Source organism: Corvus cornix, chromosome 1A, assembly GCF_000738735.6.
Source record: "Corvus cornix cornix isolate S_Up_H32 chromosome 1A, ASM73873v5, whole genome shotgun sequence".
Taxonomy (NCBI): domain Eukaryota; kingdom Metazoa; phylum Chordata; class Aves; order Passeriformes; family Corvidae; genus Corvus; species Corvus cornix.
In genome coordinates this window covers 25,152,811-25,170,310 of record NC_047057.1, presented here as the reverse complement: position 1 = coordinate 25,170,310, position 17,500 = coordinate 25,152,811, and the positions used below count along the sequence as shown (strand labels likewise).

The following is a 17,500-nucleotide window of genomic DNA, read 5'->3' as shown; positions in this document are numbered from 1 at the left end:
TGGCAAACGGTTTACATCTGATAGTGTGAAAAGATGTATCTTACAAGTACAGCTGTGAGGTTTGCATGTATAAACAGTATTTTATTCCCGTATAGTTTCTGCCTTTAAAGAACAGGAATGTTTCCCATGTTTTCTTGATGGTCAGGTATCGCAAATAAGATTCAATAGGTGTTTTAGCATCTATTTTGTGATCAGGTCTTCACTATGCCGTATCCAAAACCAGTGGTTTGCTGTGAGTTACTTCCATGTATTGCTGTGTTGATGCTAGTTAAATGCAAAGGAACTGTAAATCACAGCAGTAAAAAACCCCAAGCAAACTAAACGAACAAAAAACTACCAAGACCCCAAGTTTTGATCGGTGCATGTTGGAAAAGGAAAAGCTTGCATGGATGGCTTTTATAACTGATAGTTTTATTAAACATTTATTGAAACATAAAAATAGGGTAGATAGAGGTGAAAAGAGTTACGAAAGTAATATCAAAATCCCCAAATTCTTGGTGTTTGTAAGTTTCAAAGCAAATTGGTATTTGACCTTTTTATTATAGTCCATAATTTTTATTCCACTCTTGGTCCTCTTTTTGATCCTTTCCCCTTTAATATATTGTGGAGAGGGTATTTTAAGGGTTGTCACAACCCATGAAACTTTAAAACTTACCGTACTTTTGCATCCAGACTGAAATGTCTGTCAGCCATTTTACAAGTCTCTTGTAAAAAGAGAGTTCGACTTTTTTAGACACAGAAACCACAAAATTGCCATAATTTACAATTAATTACAAATCCGCTTATTAACTTTATACTTTTTAAGTGCCTGCCCTTAATCCTTTTATCCTAAAAGGCAGCCTTTCAGGGTCCTCCAAAGAAGTGATAAAATTAACCAGCCTGAGCCTAGAGAGAATTTTCTTTCTGATTTCAAAAAACCCTAGGTGAGCTAGGCAGCCTGGAGGCACAGCTCCATCCGCAGCAGAAGGGGCTGCCCAGCAGACGCCCAGACAGGCAGGAGATCCCTGTCCGTGGGACAGACCACTGCTGCAGCTGTTCCCAGCCCTCCTACATTCACTCAGCTCGTGGGGCAGCTCTTACTCAGCTCTCACAGTACCCAAGGTTTGATGATCTCAAATGAAATTTCTGTCACTAGAAGATGTGATATCTGATTACCTGAGTAGATGGTTCTATTCTTCGTTTTTATTTTTTTTCAGGACAGAATTAGTTTATTTTTTTCAACAGGAGGAGGAAGGGAAGACTTTGAAGCAAATAATGTACTTTGTATATCATGCCACCTAAATGAATGCATGATTTCGTTTTGATTTGTGATTACATTTGCAGGTAACTGTTATTTACGACACTAAAGTGGGGTTTTTGCTGTATTGCTGGAACATACCTCATGAACTCAGCAGTAATTACTTACCTTCATTAAACAATTACAACCAGTATTACCATCACTCCTGTTCCCCATCTCTCTAGTGCAATAAATTAGAGGTTGGCTTCTTTGCTTGCTTCCTTAAAACCTAGGTTTTTGCTATACAAATATGATATAAACTCCAGTTTAGGACTTGCAATCAACTCTTTTTCACTTTTTCCTTAGCTGAGTTTGCCAATGGGTGTTGGTACCTAAGGTAAAGAAGCAGGACTCAAAGCAGTAGTCTAAAAATGAGCTGCTTTCCTAATTATTAAAAAAAAAAAAGTCTCTTCCACCCACTTTGTTTCCATACTACATCCAGATAAATTATTATCTCTGTAAATAACTATTAATCTGTTTCTTAATAGCTTTGAATACTTCATGAGATAGCTACTGAGAAATATTAAGGAACTTCCTGAGCTGTTTCAAAATTTTTTGTTGGATCTGTTTTAGTAGTCTGAGTTTGTATGTTCTCAAAATAAGACATTATCTAATAAACAGATTTGCCAATCAGTGAAAAACAGTCTTTACATCTTTCTACTGTATCTTATTTACCAAACAAAATATACTCAGTGAAATTTTTGAATGAAAAAATGCTTTCTAGTACTTCTCAGGACCAGAAATGAGAGCTCTTTCATTGAAAAAAAAAAAAACCAACAACGTAATACTTTGATTCAAACAGCATCAGCATTTTGAATGTTTTGCATTCCAGAAGATCCAGATACCATGACCATGTGTTACCTAATTTCAGTTGTTGAGATGAAATACAGAAGCCAGATTTTAAGATACTTCTGGACCAAACTATGCCAGGCTGAAAAACCTGGCTTTGAAATCACAAGGTCTCTGGGCTTTACATTCTTTTCTGCATTTAATCTAGTATTCTTCAAAACTGGGATGTCAAACTTACAAAGTCTGGCAGTGACAGAAGGTGTATATATTTCTGGTGAACTCTTCATCTTTCAAAATCTGGATTTCCTATCTCAGCTGCATGTTCGGTGGCAAGATAAGAGAATGCTCACAGCCCTTCTCTTGCCTGTGTTTTGAAGTCTTTACTTCAGGCAGAAGCATTTGTACTGTAGGTTTTCATGACTCATGCAAACTTGAGCCACACAACCCTAACACATATGTATGAATACATTCAACAAGACATTGCTTTTTGTGACCTAGGATGAATCCTGGAAACTACAAATTTCCAGGCTGCAAGTGGAGTAGAGAGCAAGTTTAAGCTCTTTTTTGTTTTATGTTTCTGAATTTATGGATTTATGAATTTATGAATTTATGTTTTACTACATGTTGATTGTGCTGGTAAAACAGCATCAGCTTTATTGTTGGCATTAATCCATTAATAACACTGAGCTCATTATATGAAACTCTTTATTTTGTTATATTAGTGGGGCTCTCTTTCATTTTATAGCTGGCTTAAGTCCTGCTGAGATTCAGCAGTTATGGAAAGAAGTGACTGGAGTTCACAGTATGGAAGACAATGGCATTAAACATGGAGGGCTAGACCTCACTACTAACAATTCCTCCTCTACTACCTCCTCCACCACTTCCAAAGCATCACCACCAATAACTCATCATTCCATAGTGAATGGACAGTCTTCAGTTCTAAATGCAAGGCGAGACAGGTAATTCTGATGAGATTTCAACTGTGCTTATCCTTTGACATAAAGCGGTTGTATAACATCTTAAGTCACATTATTTCCAATCAAAAAATAGCACTTAATGCAGGTTACTTAAGAGATCATGGAGAATTTGGTTTTCCAGAATTGTTTATCACCGGGGCATAATTTTCAGTAATGATATCTAATTGTGCAGACACAACAAAATTACCTGCGTGTGGTTTTATAACACATGAACTTAGAGTAGTTTGGGTAAAAGTCAGAAATCAAGAATCAAGTGAGCTGGTGAAGAGCTGTCAATGGACATTTGTGGGCACTTTTGTAGGTGCATAGTTTCATTCATATTTAGCACACCTGGCAGTCAGGCCCTTCCGTTGAATCACATTCCTGGTTTCATTGACAATGTATGTCTATATGAGTTGTCGAGGCTGTAATTCAGTGCAAAGATTCCATATTAAAAGTGCTTCAAAACAGTATATTAAAGCAGCTCTCATGTTGTTTGTTTCTTGTGAAAAGAACCACTGAATTTTCCTTCTTTTATGCATGACAGTAATGAAGTTGACATACTTCATACAAATTTTCAATGTTGTTAGTGTAATACAGTGGAATTCCACCATATAGATGAAGTTAAAATCATTTTTCTGACACACTGATAGATATTATTTACTGTTCCTTGATTTCAAGTAATGGATTAAATGCAAGAGTATGTAGTACCTGTAGCACTTACCAGTAAATATATTAGTGTAGTCAGGTATAGATGATCTCAATATAAGATGAAATTTAATTGTATCTATATGACCTGAATTGTAAGTAATTTTATTTTCAAATACATTTTCCATTTAATTAGCTTAATACTTATAATATGAGACAATGATTTAAGTGTCTCTCATCCTCATGTGACTGTGAGAACAGTTTTTCATCATTATTTTGTATTATTTAAAAATCTGAATATCTTTATAGTAGTACTTTTAGTTAGTATTACTTTTGTGGTTATGTCTCACAGAACGGTTCTTTGCTTCAGGATGTTGCCCACATCCATGGAACAATTCCCTGAATTTCTTTGATAACTCATCATGGATGAAACTATGGCAGATGTTCCAGAAAAAGGCATGGAGTACAGCTAGGGATTTTAATGAAGCTAAATAGTTAAAGAAGGCAATGCTTGTGAACAAAAATATTTATTAATGGAAGCAACTTTATTTTTATACACATTGAGGAGAAAATTCAAATATTTTTTTGAACATTCACAATATTCAGAAATTCTGACTGTCAGTCTTCAATATTTATACTCAGAATTGATCAGTTCTGAGTGTATTTTTTATTATAGGTAAATGTTACACCAAGGTCATATGGCATAATTAGCATATGGTATTATACAGTCATCTTATTTTTTCATCCTTTATTAACAGTCATCTTTGGCTCTATTTCTTCTCTAATTGGAACATCATCTAGCCTTGGCAGTTGAACTATTCAATAGAACGATTAAATTTTTCTGACTGCTCTGAGCTAAATTGACCTGTTTTGACCTGTTTGTCACTGATCGTAACCTGACAGGCGCTAGCAGCCTCCAACGATTATGGCTTTTGAGATGAATCTGATGCCTTATTCTTTTGCTACAGCTCATCACATGAGGAGACTGGGGCCTCCCATACTCTCTATGGTCATGGAGTTTGCAAGTGGCCTGGCTGTGAAAGCGTTTGTGAAGATTTTGGACAATTTTTAAAGTAGGTGGATTTTTATTCATTGGTAGAAAATGTTCAAGGCAAGAGAAAGTGCAAGATGGCAAACAAAGTTTTACTGTAAACCATATCAGAGAGTTTTTTTGTGTGTTTCAAGCAACTGGATAATCGAGGCTATCGGCAGAGGGTCAAATTGTTATCCTTTCTTTCATGTCGAACACTTTTGCAGGCCTTTCAATAGCACAGTGTTTAATCCTCTTATTATCCTTTACTGAAATGGAGCCTCAGAAAATTTGAAGAGATGCTTTAGATTTTATGTTGGATAGTGGGAGTATGAAAAAGCACATTTTAAATTCTGACAGTTTGTGTGAAGTGGGAATTACTGTGTATAGTATAAATAAAAAAGCACCGAGGACTAAGCATGACCATTTAACTCTTGCTAATCTGTTTTTGCTTTTGTTCTTGAATGTGCACAGGATACATAGAAAAAACCCCACAGTGTACAGGTGGGTTTGCACCTTTCAGGACTGAAAAGTGATGTCAAAAGTTTTCCTTTTTCAGCATTTGGTTTAGCCAGCTATTTTCTAAATCAGAGCATTTAGGAAATAAGTGACACAGCTTTTCCTTTTCATCTGCAGCTTCAAACTGCAATGGGTTTCTGCAGTTTTTCCTTTTTATTTATTTCAAAGTATTTACTAATATTTCTGTATTCATCTGAATTTTCAACAACAGCACTGGTTTGCTACCTATGTACATTATGGACTGGTCTTTGTTAGAAGAGCCATACTCATTTGGCATGCAATAGATCTTAATGGAAAGCTACAGATAGGCTTATATAGATGAGTAACTTCAGGGGCTGAGACTCTTATGTTGTCATGGTGCAGCTAACAGGGTGAATGAACTGTTTCATGCTTCATCAACAATTAAGTTAATTAGCTCATTTGAAATTGCACTGCTTTGTTGCCAGGATGTTGGCAGAAACATCAAAAAGATGTGTTTACAAATGGCAAACTACAGGGTATATAACCAGAAGCACCTTAACAGCAGACCATAACTACTCAGTATCACAATAACTTTTATAATAGAATTATAACAATACTATTCATAAAGTATTTGCAATGCTTTCTCTGTCTTTCAGTTTTAAATTAAGTAACTTACACTGACTTGCAAATTGTACGTAGGTATCACTCCTGACAAATTTTTGTTTATTAGAGCATTAAGTGGAATGTCAAAACAATGGCTTATTATTAAAAAAACTGTATAGGATTTAAAATAACCTAATTTACATAAGTTTGTATTAAAAGGAAAATGAAATCTCCCAAATTCAATGTAGTGTTCTAAGTATTATTAATAATAAGAATTTAAACTCATTTAGCTTAAGCATTTTCCTTTTCAAGAAAAACTACATTTCCTGAATATGTCCATCCATCTAGCCTATAGTGATGCTAATTCTTCGGGCAGACTTTGCACATCCATTATGTCAGGTCTCTTGTTATAATCCATGATCAGTAAAACCATTTTGATTAAGGCAGTGTAGTGCTAGGTTTACAGATGCTCTTGCTTTCCTGAACCAAATAACCCTGGAAAATGCGAAAGTGACATATAACATCTTGATAATTCTGGTGCAGAGCCAATCAGGGTTTACAGCAGTGTCATGGCTTTTTGTCCTGTACGTCAGCAGAAGATGTTTGAGAATATTTTATTACTTCTTCTTTTCATTCAAGTCTGTTTACTCTGCCCTTAAAACAAATAAGAAGTCCTGATGCTGAATAGGAGAGTTTGTTTATGAAATAGAAATATTCCTTCGTTTTACACTAGCGTTAAGATGGAAATCAATACATAACCTTGCATTAGATTCTTTAGTACCTTTTCATGTTCACACTAATGCAAAATCCCCATTACAATTAAAAAACATTTTCTTTCAATTAAATATCAACTTTTAGTCCAAAGATTGACCATTTTTCCAACCCATTAACTTTATAGGGGATGACAGGACTAATGGCTGTAGTTTTCAAGGCTTTGCTCTTAGTAATCTTTGTTGCGATGTTTCGGGTTCTCTGACTTGAAACAATATGATACCTGTGTTAAGAGAGTTAATGCAAGTATATTGTACCAAAATGAAATATTAATAAGGTGCACTACCCCAGTCTAGTAGTCTGTATTTCTGTAATATGCTTATGACAACTTTGAAGAGTGTCTGGTTTATGAAGTGAACTGCAACTTCTGCTCAGAAAATGGTTTACCTCGAAACTTGATCTGAAAAACAAACAAGCAGAGGCTCCAAGAAGGATTAGGACAGAAAACACCAGCTTGGCTTCAGTTTACTAGTAAGGGAAATGATTTAGGGTGAAGTGACAAATAACTTTCAATAAATGACTTAAAGCTACAAAAGCCATTTTCACCATCTTATTTTTTTTGTCCAATATGAATTGTTTCTATTTTTAAGATAATTTGAGGGCATTCCAATTAGCTACAATTCTATTCAGGTATTCTGAATGGCTCAAGAAGTTTCACATCTAGTTTAATGCTTGTAAACATATGCAGTGGTTTCAAGAAAGTACAGCAAATCTTCTTCATAGTAAAGTTCTGTATATGTAACTAAACCTAAACCTACATCTTTTCTTTGGTGTCCCTCAACTACAGACACAAACCCATGGTTTATATTTCTGTCTTTGTAAGATGGTATTAACTTATAGTTGCTCATGCATGCAAGATCAGTTTGACTGTTCAGTAAAAACAGCTTTTGGCTTAAAAAATACTTCAAAATTTAAAGACAAATCAGAAAATGTCATTACATAGCTAGAAAAAAGATGACAAGATTTAAAGGAAATTCCAGGCACTGACATGATTAGAAAAGTGTCAAAATGCTTACAAAAACTTGGAACTTTGCTGTGAAACAAGTGTTGACAGAAACCAACCATTTCCTGGTCTCTAAGTGAGGAACCCAATAGATCTCTTAAAGCATTTAATATTATTCTCTGTGATAGTTTTTTAAATATCAGAATGCAATAACTTATAACAAAACTTGAGGGTATTTTGTCTGCAAAATTAATTACCATTCCATTGGTCCTAAGTCAGTTTGAGTAGGAAGGATTTGACTTTTTGTGCTTAAACCAGAAGGTTTACAATAAAACATTCCAGCCAGCAGACAAGTGTTCTTTAACCTGCATGCGGCAAACGCCAGCAAACATAACACAAGCTTCAGTACAAAGACTGGTAATGTTTTCATCTATAGAGACAAGGGAAAAAAAAGTCGTGCTAGAGAAGATAGGCCAGCTTTCCAACAGATGTTTATATCTGGGGCACGAGAGCATGTTTAAAAGTCTACAAAGAATAGTGACCAAGTATCATAGTCAGGATGACAGAAACAAAACATATAAAGAAATAACTTAATGAAATATAATTGCTGCCATAGAAAAATTGCTGGTTCTTTTTTATTCCCTCTTTCAGCTGCAGAGTGATCTACAGCATTATGTACTTTCTTACTTAGTACTCATTGTTGGGATTTTTGGTCTTTGACTAGGTGGTATGGCTGTAAAATGATGACCTCAAGAATCTTCTTTGAACTTGTCAGAATGTTGTTTCTTTTGGTGACAGTGCCACCATCTCTCAAAACTAAGGCATCTGACATAATCAGCTGAATGAATAGTGACAGCTAACATTTTGTATTTAAACTCCTGTCAGTGTTTAAACATAAAAAGCTTGATGCAAAATAAATCAAACACCACTGATATGCAAGTGAAACATTTTGTTAAAACAATCCCTGACACACTTGGATTCCAAGCTGATTTCACTTCAGCTTTTGAAATGTTGCTAGCAAAAATGAATTTGAAATTCTTGTGGTTAAAACTGATGATTTGCAACATGCATTGGAAGTTAGCAAGTACATTTACACCTGGAAGAAAGAAAAAATACACATTAGACAATTGAAAGGATCCTTTATTGTGCTTTTTGTCATTCTGAAACATTTGCTTAACTGTTTTTATAAAGACGACTGAATATTTACACTCTCCCGTCTATAAGCCACACAGCCAGCACACAGATTCAAGCAGTTTTTAAGGACGTCAGTCGACCACATCATTTATTCCATTTTGAAAACAAAAATCAATATACCTATAAAGTGACCCATAAATTAGAACTGGCTCACACAATGTTTGTTCAGTGCTGCCTTTCTGAAGGCACCCTTTGCATTTTTTCTTCACCTCTCTGTTTGAACTGCAGTCACAGTAAGAGGCTCATTAGGGGACATTAGGGACTGGAGCTAACCAGAATTCCAGAGCTTGCTTTGCTCTTATTAATGCATAGTAGAGTAGAATGCATTTAAATATTTCATAGGCATTCAGTAATTTGTGTGTAATCGCCTTGTTAGCAGACCAGTAGAAGTAGAACAGGTCTGTGAAATGGTGTTAGTGATTGCATGGGTAATTTACAGACCTTTGCCTTCCGAAAGAGCATTATTGGTAGTTAGAATGGAGCTGTGAAATAGAACTAGCAATAAGTTAAAAAAAACTTAATAAAGGTTTTGTAACAAGCATCTTCAGGGATAACAACCCACTTGGTCCTTTTGAAGCAGCTATAATTTATGACATATGCAATATATCAAATGCATAAGATATTATTATAGAGCATTCATATGAAAAGGGTATTTGCAACATTAGTTCCAACTTCCTGCGAGGGACATGATTAAATGATTAATGAAATGTCCCTTTGCATATGCATTTTGAAGCAGCAATTAGGCACTGACTGAGAAAATCCACCAATCCTCTCATTTTTCAGCATTATCTCATTCTTGATTTATAAATCATAGAGAATTTTTAACAGCAATCTGTAGTACCTGATACAGTTATAAAAGTATAAAAGAGAATAATTTGGGTATAAAATAGTCATAAGTACATAAATTCATAATTTAATGTTAATACTGAGCCTATTTATTTAGTCACATTGTGTTGTATTTATATCTGACACTATTTCTGTACTTTGATTGGCATAATTAAGTAGGGGGAATGAATAGGCACTATTATTTTACATATCACTGGTAAACAATAGCGAGGAAAGGGAGATGTGGCAGAGGTATGTATGTGTTTTTCAAGTTCTCAGTAATCCACTGGAGGCTGTTCTATAAATGATCATTGAAGGGCTGCAAGCTAGCCTATAATTACAGGAAAGAAAGTGGCAGCTCTGGCATTTCATAACTATGTGTCCTCGAAAAGTGCTTTGTGAGTTTGTCACCAATGATAATTTAGATAGAGGCTCATTACTGAACATCACAACACTTTAAAAACCTTTCGCCTTCATACAAGAGAATAAAGGACTATTTTAATGGCAAGGCTCTTTTGTGTTCTACTGAAAAATTCAATCAAGACAAAACCTCATTGACTATTATTGTAGTCTACAGTCTGGTCTAATAAAAGCTGCATAGATAAATTGAATGGGTTTCTAAGACTTGAGCATATCAATGCAAACATTCTGCACTTTTTTCCTTTTCTTAAATATACAGTCATGGAGTATCACTAAAATGTAAACAGGTATAAAATCTTTTCTTATCTAAGTGTGTTAATGCAAGATGATTGTAAGTGCAAAAGTATTTTGCATATTATTTCAGTTATTTTCTTGCACTTTCTCAGTCTTTATACATGCATCAATACAGATATGTGCACACATGTACACACATGTACACATGAAATGTGCTGGTTAAAAAAGGATGCATGTTGCACACCTTGTAGGTACTGGCAGGTCTACACACTAAATTTTGCTTTTTATGAAGTACAGATAATAATATTTGTATAAACTCTCCAAGATGAAAATTATTACCCTATTACTGGCTGTTGTGAATATATTGTATTTTTTCTCAGCTGTAAAATGTTTCACATTTCTGAAAAAATAAACTGTGTAATTAAAAACATTAAAGGACATAATTTGCAATGGTATTCAAGCTGTAATTTTTTTTACAAATGTTTTCAAAGAATTTTTGTTTGACTTTTATAACATGAAACAATGATGTTTTAAGAACACATGCTCTCTTTTTAAAAATGTGTGACTGAATTTTAGTGCTCATTAAAGAGAAGCTTATAATAGCTTTGTCTGGAAATGAGCGTAGTGCAGACAGGTTCTGTGTATATCCCTCCATGTAACTCTGCCAGTGCACCTCAACCTGACCTATAGCACTTTGCTATTTTAGTCCTGGGTTGCTTTTGAGAGAGACTGACAAGAGTAACAAGTTTTATAGAGGTTAATTGAGATGGGTAAATGTCCACTAGAATTTTAGTTGAAATTATCTCTCTTCTTTCCTCTAATGGTGCATTATCTTTTGCTTTGCAGACTCCAAATCTGTTTGAAAAAAAAAGTACATTTTGACCCACTTCAATATTTATTCCAGCATGTTTCTAGAATATATCATCCCCTCTCTACCTCTTTTAGAACATGCTGTATTTTTTATATTGTTCTGTTATCAATAATACATTCATTTCAGTCTGCTTTATAATGCTACGTGTAGTTCATAATCTGCCTCCCGATTTCCTAATGTGTTGCAAATATAATCAGGAGAAAATACTGTTTCTTTCAACAACCGAATAAGCAGCAAAATGGTGGAATAAGCTGCATGTGTGTTGCACAGTCTACTTAACACTTTCAAACCAATAACTCAGCTCTTCAGGATCACTTTCCAGTCCTCCAGCATATATTCTCCCCTTAAAAATAGATCTCTTTTTCTCAGTTATAAATCAAGTTAGCATGGGATTAGTAAAAGATGAAGACAAGATAAAAAATTAGGAATATGTTGATAAAGTATGAAAATTGACTAGCACAATTTGTACATAACTTAAAAGTCATTACAAGAAACAAACAAAAAAAACCTCCCCCCAAAAAAACCAGCCAAACCAAAGAAACACCCAACCAACCAACCAAGCAACCAAAAAACTCAAACCAAGTTAAAAAACAAACAAAAACAAACAAACAAAAAAGGAACAACAACAAACCCTTTGGAATTATTTCCAGCCTTCGGGAGGAAAAAATGTGTTTCTGTCTTGGCCGATTGACACATATTGGACCCTAAAAGTGCAGCAACTTAATACAGAGAAAAGTTATTTTAGAGGTTTTAAAAAATGTATTAGACCTAGTTTTTCTTTCACTACACTGCCTGTACTTGCATGATAAATAAAGCAAGCTTACTTCACAGGCAGGAAAGATCAGAAAAAAATAATTCTTAAAACAATTTTTACACTCTTACTGTTTCCATAAGTAGCTTTTCTCCAAAATGCACAGCAAAATGCACAGTAAAAGCGTGGTATAAAAGATGTGTGTATCTCACCATTTTCTGAAGATCACTGTGTTAACTCTCAAGAAACTTGCAACATACTCCCAAGTTACCATGTAATCATATTGAAATTACATTACACTGGACTTTCTTCTCCCACACTGAATACTGCTGTTACATTTAAAGTTCCTCAGGGCAAGGACTATGTCTGTATCTATTTTATAAGGTGTTATGCAAACACATGATGTTGTAATAACTAATAAATAATCATGACCATGCAGTAGCCTCAAACTTGGGCTGGGAGATCTTTTATACCTGTACTCTTGCCTACTCTCGTGTTCTCCACATATACCTGTGAGCATACACAGGTGAGCATACATGCACGTGGAAGCACAGTGTACTGGTGTGTACTGGTGATAGTGGTAATGATGCAGAGCTACAATCTGTCTTCAGACCTTCTTCTGGCAATTTTGTACCCAATTAACTGAATATTAAACCATTACATTAACAGGCCATGCACTATCATGCCTGTGTAATTGAGGGAGTAAAATTCTTCTGAATCAAGATTTCAAAAAACAAGTGAATAATATGTTCTGAGCAATTACCTGCTTTTTAAACTGATTGTGCATTTTCGCATCAGTGGGGGGAACGAAGTCAGTTCCTTTGAAAATAAATTATAGGTTCTATGACTCACATAAAGGAAATGTGTCCTTGGTGATGCTCGAATTTAGCATAAACTACCAAACAAGTTACACCTATATTCTTATAGAATTCTATATTAAAAGAATGAACAAAACCTTTCACGATTACTTATATCTCTTCCCCAGCCATGGCTGTTGCAAGAATAACAGAACATTTTGCTCACCTGAAAACTCTATCATAGGTTCCTAAACCTGTGAAGACATGATTTAAAAGGCACAAGTGTTAGTAGAAGTGAGATACAGTCCCTCTGTTTTTCCACTGTTTCTGAAAAATACATTTTCCCCATATATTAGCAATCAAATGACTACACAGTTCTCTGATTCATTCTGCTAAAAAAGAAAAAGAAGAAGATACATTTCCTCTGTGGTATAGATAACTTAGTTCCTGTAACTGTGAAACCATCTGTGATTGTAGTCTCTGCAAAGCTTACCCCTCATGCCTACAGTGGAAATAGCCAGTAAATCCACATTCAAAGGCAGAACTCCTTTGCTCCCATTTCTTCTTTAGCCTGATCCTTATGTTTTCTTCTCCATGGAGTAGGAAGCCCACTATTAAAGCTCCAGAAGGGACTTCTTTGATCCTGGAAGAGAGAGAGAAGAAAATGAACACATTGTCCTTCAAAAAACCATTATTAATTGATCTTTGTAAATTTCTGCTCAGTTGAAATGTCTGGGGGACAGCCACTTGGGTCTGGGCTGAACTTCAGTTACAGGCAGCTGCTCACCAAGGTCCTCTTTCCCTGACGCAGAGTGTGTTTTTGTTTTGTTAAGCTCACATGTGTAGCCTAAACCTCTCCCAGGAAGCTTGCTGTGTTAGTAAGGTGCATAGCTGGTCCTTCCCCTGCCTTTACCTTGCACACTTTTCTTCATACTGGTGGGGACAATCACTTCCCTCATCCTCAGAGTCTACTTCTAGAAACTGCATTAAAATTTGGCTGTTCCCCTAGAGCTCTTGGGGAGGGGTAGTGGACGTTCTATTGTTGCTTAATGATTAAAGAAGAGCAGATAGAGAAATCTTAACAAAGTCTACATTAATTCTCAGTCGTTCAAGCATCCTAAAAGCAATTATATCTTTTGGAGACTCATTCTAAGGTGATTCTCTTCATCTGCATCAGCAACAGGGAGTGGAAATCAGTTCAGTCATTCTAACAAATATTTGTAACGGGTTACATTGGCCCTTAGATGGCATATGTGACCTGGGAGATAGAAACTGGGTATCTGACAGTTCTCACTGGGAAATTAGGTAGAAGAAAATGAAATAATCAGTTTCGTTATTTTGTATTGTTGTCTGTACTGCTTGCTCTGACTAGGTCTTTTTGCGCAACTCCCATTGGAACTAATGGAAGCCATATGTGCAGGAGAGAAAAATGGACCCATAAAGATATTTTCCTCATCTTAACACTGTCTTACTTCCTTCTCTAGGCACCTTAACAATGAACATGCATTGGATGACAGAAGCACTGCTCAGTGTCGGGTGCAAATGCAAGTGGTTCAGCAGTTAGAAATACAGGTTTGTTACATAGATGCATTATCCTATTACTTATTTATTATAAACCTAAACTAAATTGAAAACACTTGCCTTAGTGACTAGCTTAAAGACATTTGTTTCTTGCATTAAATTTGTTGATACTAACAAACAAGTGAGGTTTTTTTGCTTAAATATTTTTTACATTATAAATTATGCAATAATTATCTAACATCAAGATTATCTACAGTATTTTGCTTGAACTAAGACTATAATGCTATTCATCAAGAATGAAGAACGCAGCCCCTGGAGCAAAGACTGGGTCCAAGCTATCTTCAGTTTTTAAAATGCTGGGTCAGGACCCCTCTTCTTCTTTCCCTTCTGACCCAGTGGTTTTCTGTGCTGTTCTGTGGGATAAAAGAGAAGCAGAGCATGTCTCCACCCAAAATGACTCCCAGCCTGATAGGGGGCATTTTTCTGCAAGCAGAATGTGTAATGTCAAACCCACTGAGGGAGGTCCCCAGGGAGTGCCATGCCTCAGATCACAGGTCTGCAGTACCCTGTGCATGCTCTAACCATTAGAGGTCACTGCATGTATGTGGATGCTCCCTTCTGTTTATGCAGGGAGTGGTGAGTACCCCCGGGGTCTCCCAGTATTGTGACTACACCTACCAGGCTACTGAGTTTGGGCACAAGCCTCAGGGGTGACCATGCAGGACACTTGCACTGCACTGTCTCCTCCTGCCCACACAGCAGTCAGGGGGGGAATGTCTCAGCAGTCCCATCCCCTCTTAGGACTGCTCAGAGGAGCTCAAGGGATGCAGCCACGGACTAAGATTTTTGTCCCTGTTTCTTGCCATATGTGGAGAAAGAAGGATAACAACTCTCACCTTTCTCACCTTTTTGGAATATTGTCTCACAGTTCTCTTTTCACGTAAGAATACTTATTCTTATTTCAGCCAAGGCAAACTATTTGGGTCTTTTTTACTTTAATACTGGCAATCCAAAACAATGAGAGGAGCATGCAATAATGTAATTTGGTTTTGTTTCCCTTAAAATGAAAGATTTTTAAACCCAGGTAAAGCTTCTATTTCTTTTATATTATTTACAGGATAGTGTTAGTTTAATGTGTTTGTTAGGAATTTATGTCATGGCAAATGCTGTCTCTAAATTGTCACACACATAGTATGAAGCCACACATAATATGAAGAAGAAACCTTCTTCCCACCCATTGCCTCAAATATTCTTTAATTGAAGATGCACTGATCAAATTATATCCAGCATACTCAAAATACCTGCAGTAATAAAGATAATTCCCTCTCTTAAAATTACTTACAAGTCATTTTCCTTAGTCCAGTCTCAGTCTACAGGTGTAAGAGCAAGAAATCTCTGGAAAATGGTAGTATTAAACACCAAGTTTAATTCTTACTGCAGTTAATGTTGAAATCATGTTGTAGGTATCCAGAGCCAGATCACTAGAATAAAATTTTGAACATTTCTTTTCTCAAGCTAGCTTGTGAAAAAAAGAAAAAATATTTTCATGTTGTAAAATGTATTTCCCTCTTTTATATTCTGCTATTTTTATCAAGTTGCATATTTCAAACACTTCCTCATCTTCTGTTTTTTGCTTTTAATTTGGTAGCTTGTTCGAATCTGAAGCTACAAATATTTACATAGTGTATGATCAGAAAATGGTATCAGTAAGGAAAAAGTAGAGGTTTAAGTAACATGATGTTTTTTAAAGGCAGCGTAAGGGCTTCTTAAGAACTGTTTACCATTTACAAAGGCTAGGCTGTAATCTAAGAGTTGCAGTGAAGATTTAGCTTGCGGTGTGACCAATTATGCCATTTTTTGCTTTGTCTGACTGCCAGTGAAGTAGGGTCCCTCAGTTGTAATGAGACCCAGTGCAGTGTCGACGCTGACTTGATGGCAGAGTTCAGTGTTTCACACTGCCTGGGCTCTGTCACTCTATTGAATTAGATTGATGATGGCAGATTGCAGGGGGCACTAACTGGACCTCAGTGGGAAAGGATGAAGTGTGTAGTCAATCCTGGCAGGCACTGTGCTTTGAGGACCCTTCACCCCTTCACAGCTGTTGGCACTAGTCCATTGCTAACAGTGTCCACAGGACTTTAAAGAGACACTATGGGCCTTCTAATTTATGGTCTTAGTAACTTGTTACTGTCGAGGCAACTGTGACCTCAATTCTCTTATTGACAAAAAGATGAAGTGCTATTTGTTTTCTCTGACCTTTTAACATATGAAAGGCTATAAAAGTTTTTGTTGGCTTTTTTTTCCCTTCCTTTCTTTCTTTCTTTCTATGCCCAAAGTTGCATTTCCTCTTAGATAAGTTTCTACTGACGTAGACTTTTATATGCAGGAATCATTACACCAAGACAAGCTCAATGATAAGATGTATCACTGCAGTGAAATAGCTGTATCAGTCATTTCTAAAATGCTTCTGATCCCACTCTTTCTTAACAGCTTTCTAAAGAACGCGAACGTCTTCAAGCAATGATGACCCACTTGCACATGCGACCCTCGGAGCCCAAGCCATCTCCAAAACCTGTAAGTGCATATTGCTTTATAAACAGTAAATAGGTCTATGAATGTAGCAGGCTAAGAAAATGAACAATTTAGTGACAGTTGGAAAACAATGAGTGTGATGAAAAATATGGCAATAAAATGAAGGTAAAATGCAATATCTTGTCAAATTGCATGTTTCTTTAAAAGTAATGCTATCTTTTGCAAAATCTATCCAATCTACACCATAGGTGACACTAAACAAAGTACACCTATAAGTGTCCAAATCATTGCCTTGAGACTGGAACTAGAGAGAATATTTTTTTGTGATAGGTTTAGAGATATTAGAAGGCAATCCACTTTGAAAGATTTGAAGTTCATTGACAGTAAGAAGTAAATGTAACACGAATCTAGGTACTTAGGAAATTTCTCAAATTACGTACAAGAGACACAAGTAAACAATTTTTTATTCTTAAACAAATGAACAAAAATGTTATTTTATGCAGCAAATTGAAATAATTGTAAACAGTGGGGCTGGGTCTGTGTCATTTTTGGCAAGACTGCATTGTTATGCATCCACTGTGATGCTCTTGGTGTTGGTACAGGCACTGAAAAGTCACTGTTGCTCCCAGCCGCTCCACGGCGCTGCATTGGGAACAAAACAGTCATGCAGCTGGATCTGCAGTCAGATCCGAACTCCGTTAAACTCTGTGTGGCTTCATGTAAGTATTCTCTGATGCAGGTCCAGTGTTGTACTGTCAGGGTGTCAGGCATCGTAGTACTTAAAATTACTGTGCTTAGATACACTGCACTTACACTAGAAGGTGTGTGAAAAGTGAACTGTTCATTTATGTTATCCATG

General features: G+C 36.0%; 1 protein-coding gene across 1 annotated transcript in view; it reads left to right on the top strand.

The window, feature by feature from the left end:
• The window catches only part of FOXP2 (forkhead box P2), a 408,353-nt gene that overhangs the window by 350,726 nt on the left and 40,127 nt on the right, over nucleotides 1–17,500 (top strand). The window contains exons 11-14 of the mRNA XM_039571412.1: nucleotides 2,811–3,024; nucleotides 4,638–4,742; nucleotides 14,073–14,160; nucleotides 16,600–16,683. Of these exons, the coding sequence (XP_039427346.1) occupies nucleotides 2,811–3,024; nucleotides 4,638–4,742; nucleotides 14,073–14,160; nucleotides 16,600–16,683 (491 nt within the window). The remainder of the gene's footprint in view (nucleotides 1–2,810; nucleotides 3,025–4,637; nucleotides 4,743–14,072; nucleotides 14,161–16,599; nucleotides 16,684–17,500) is intronic.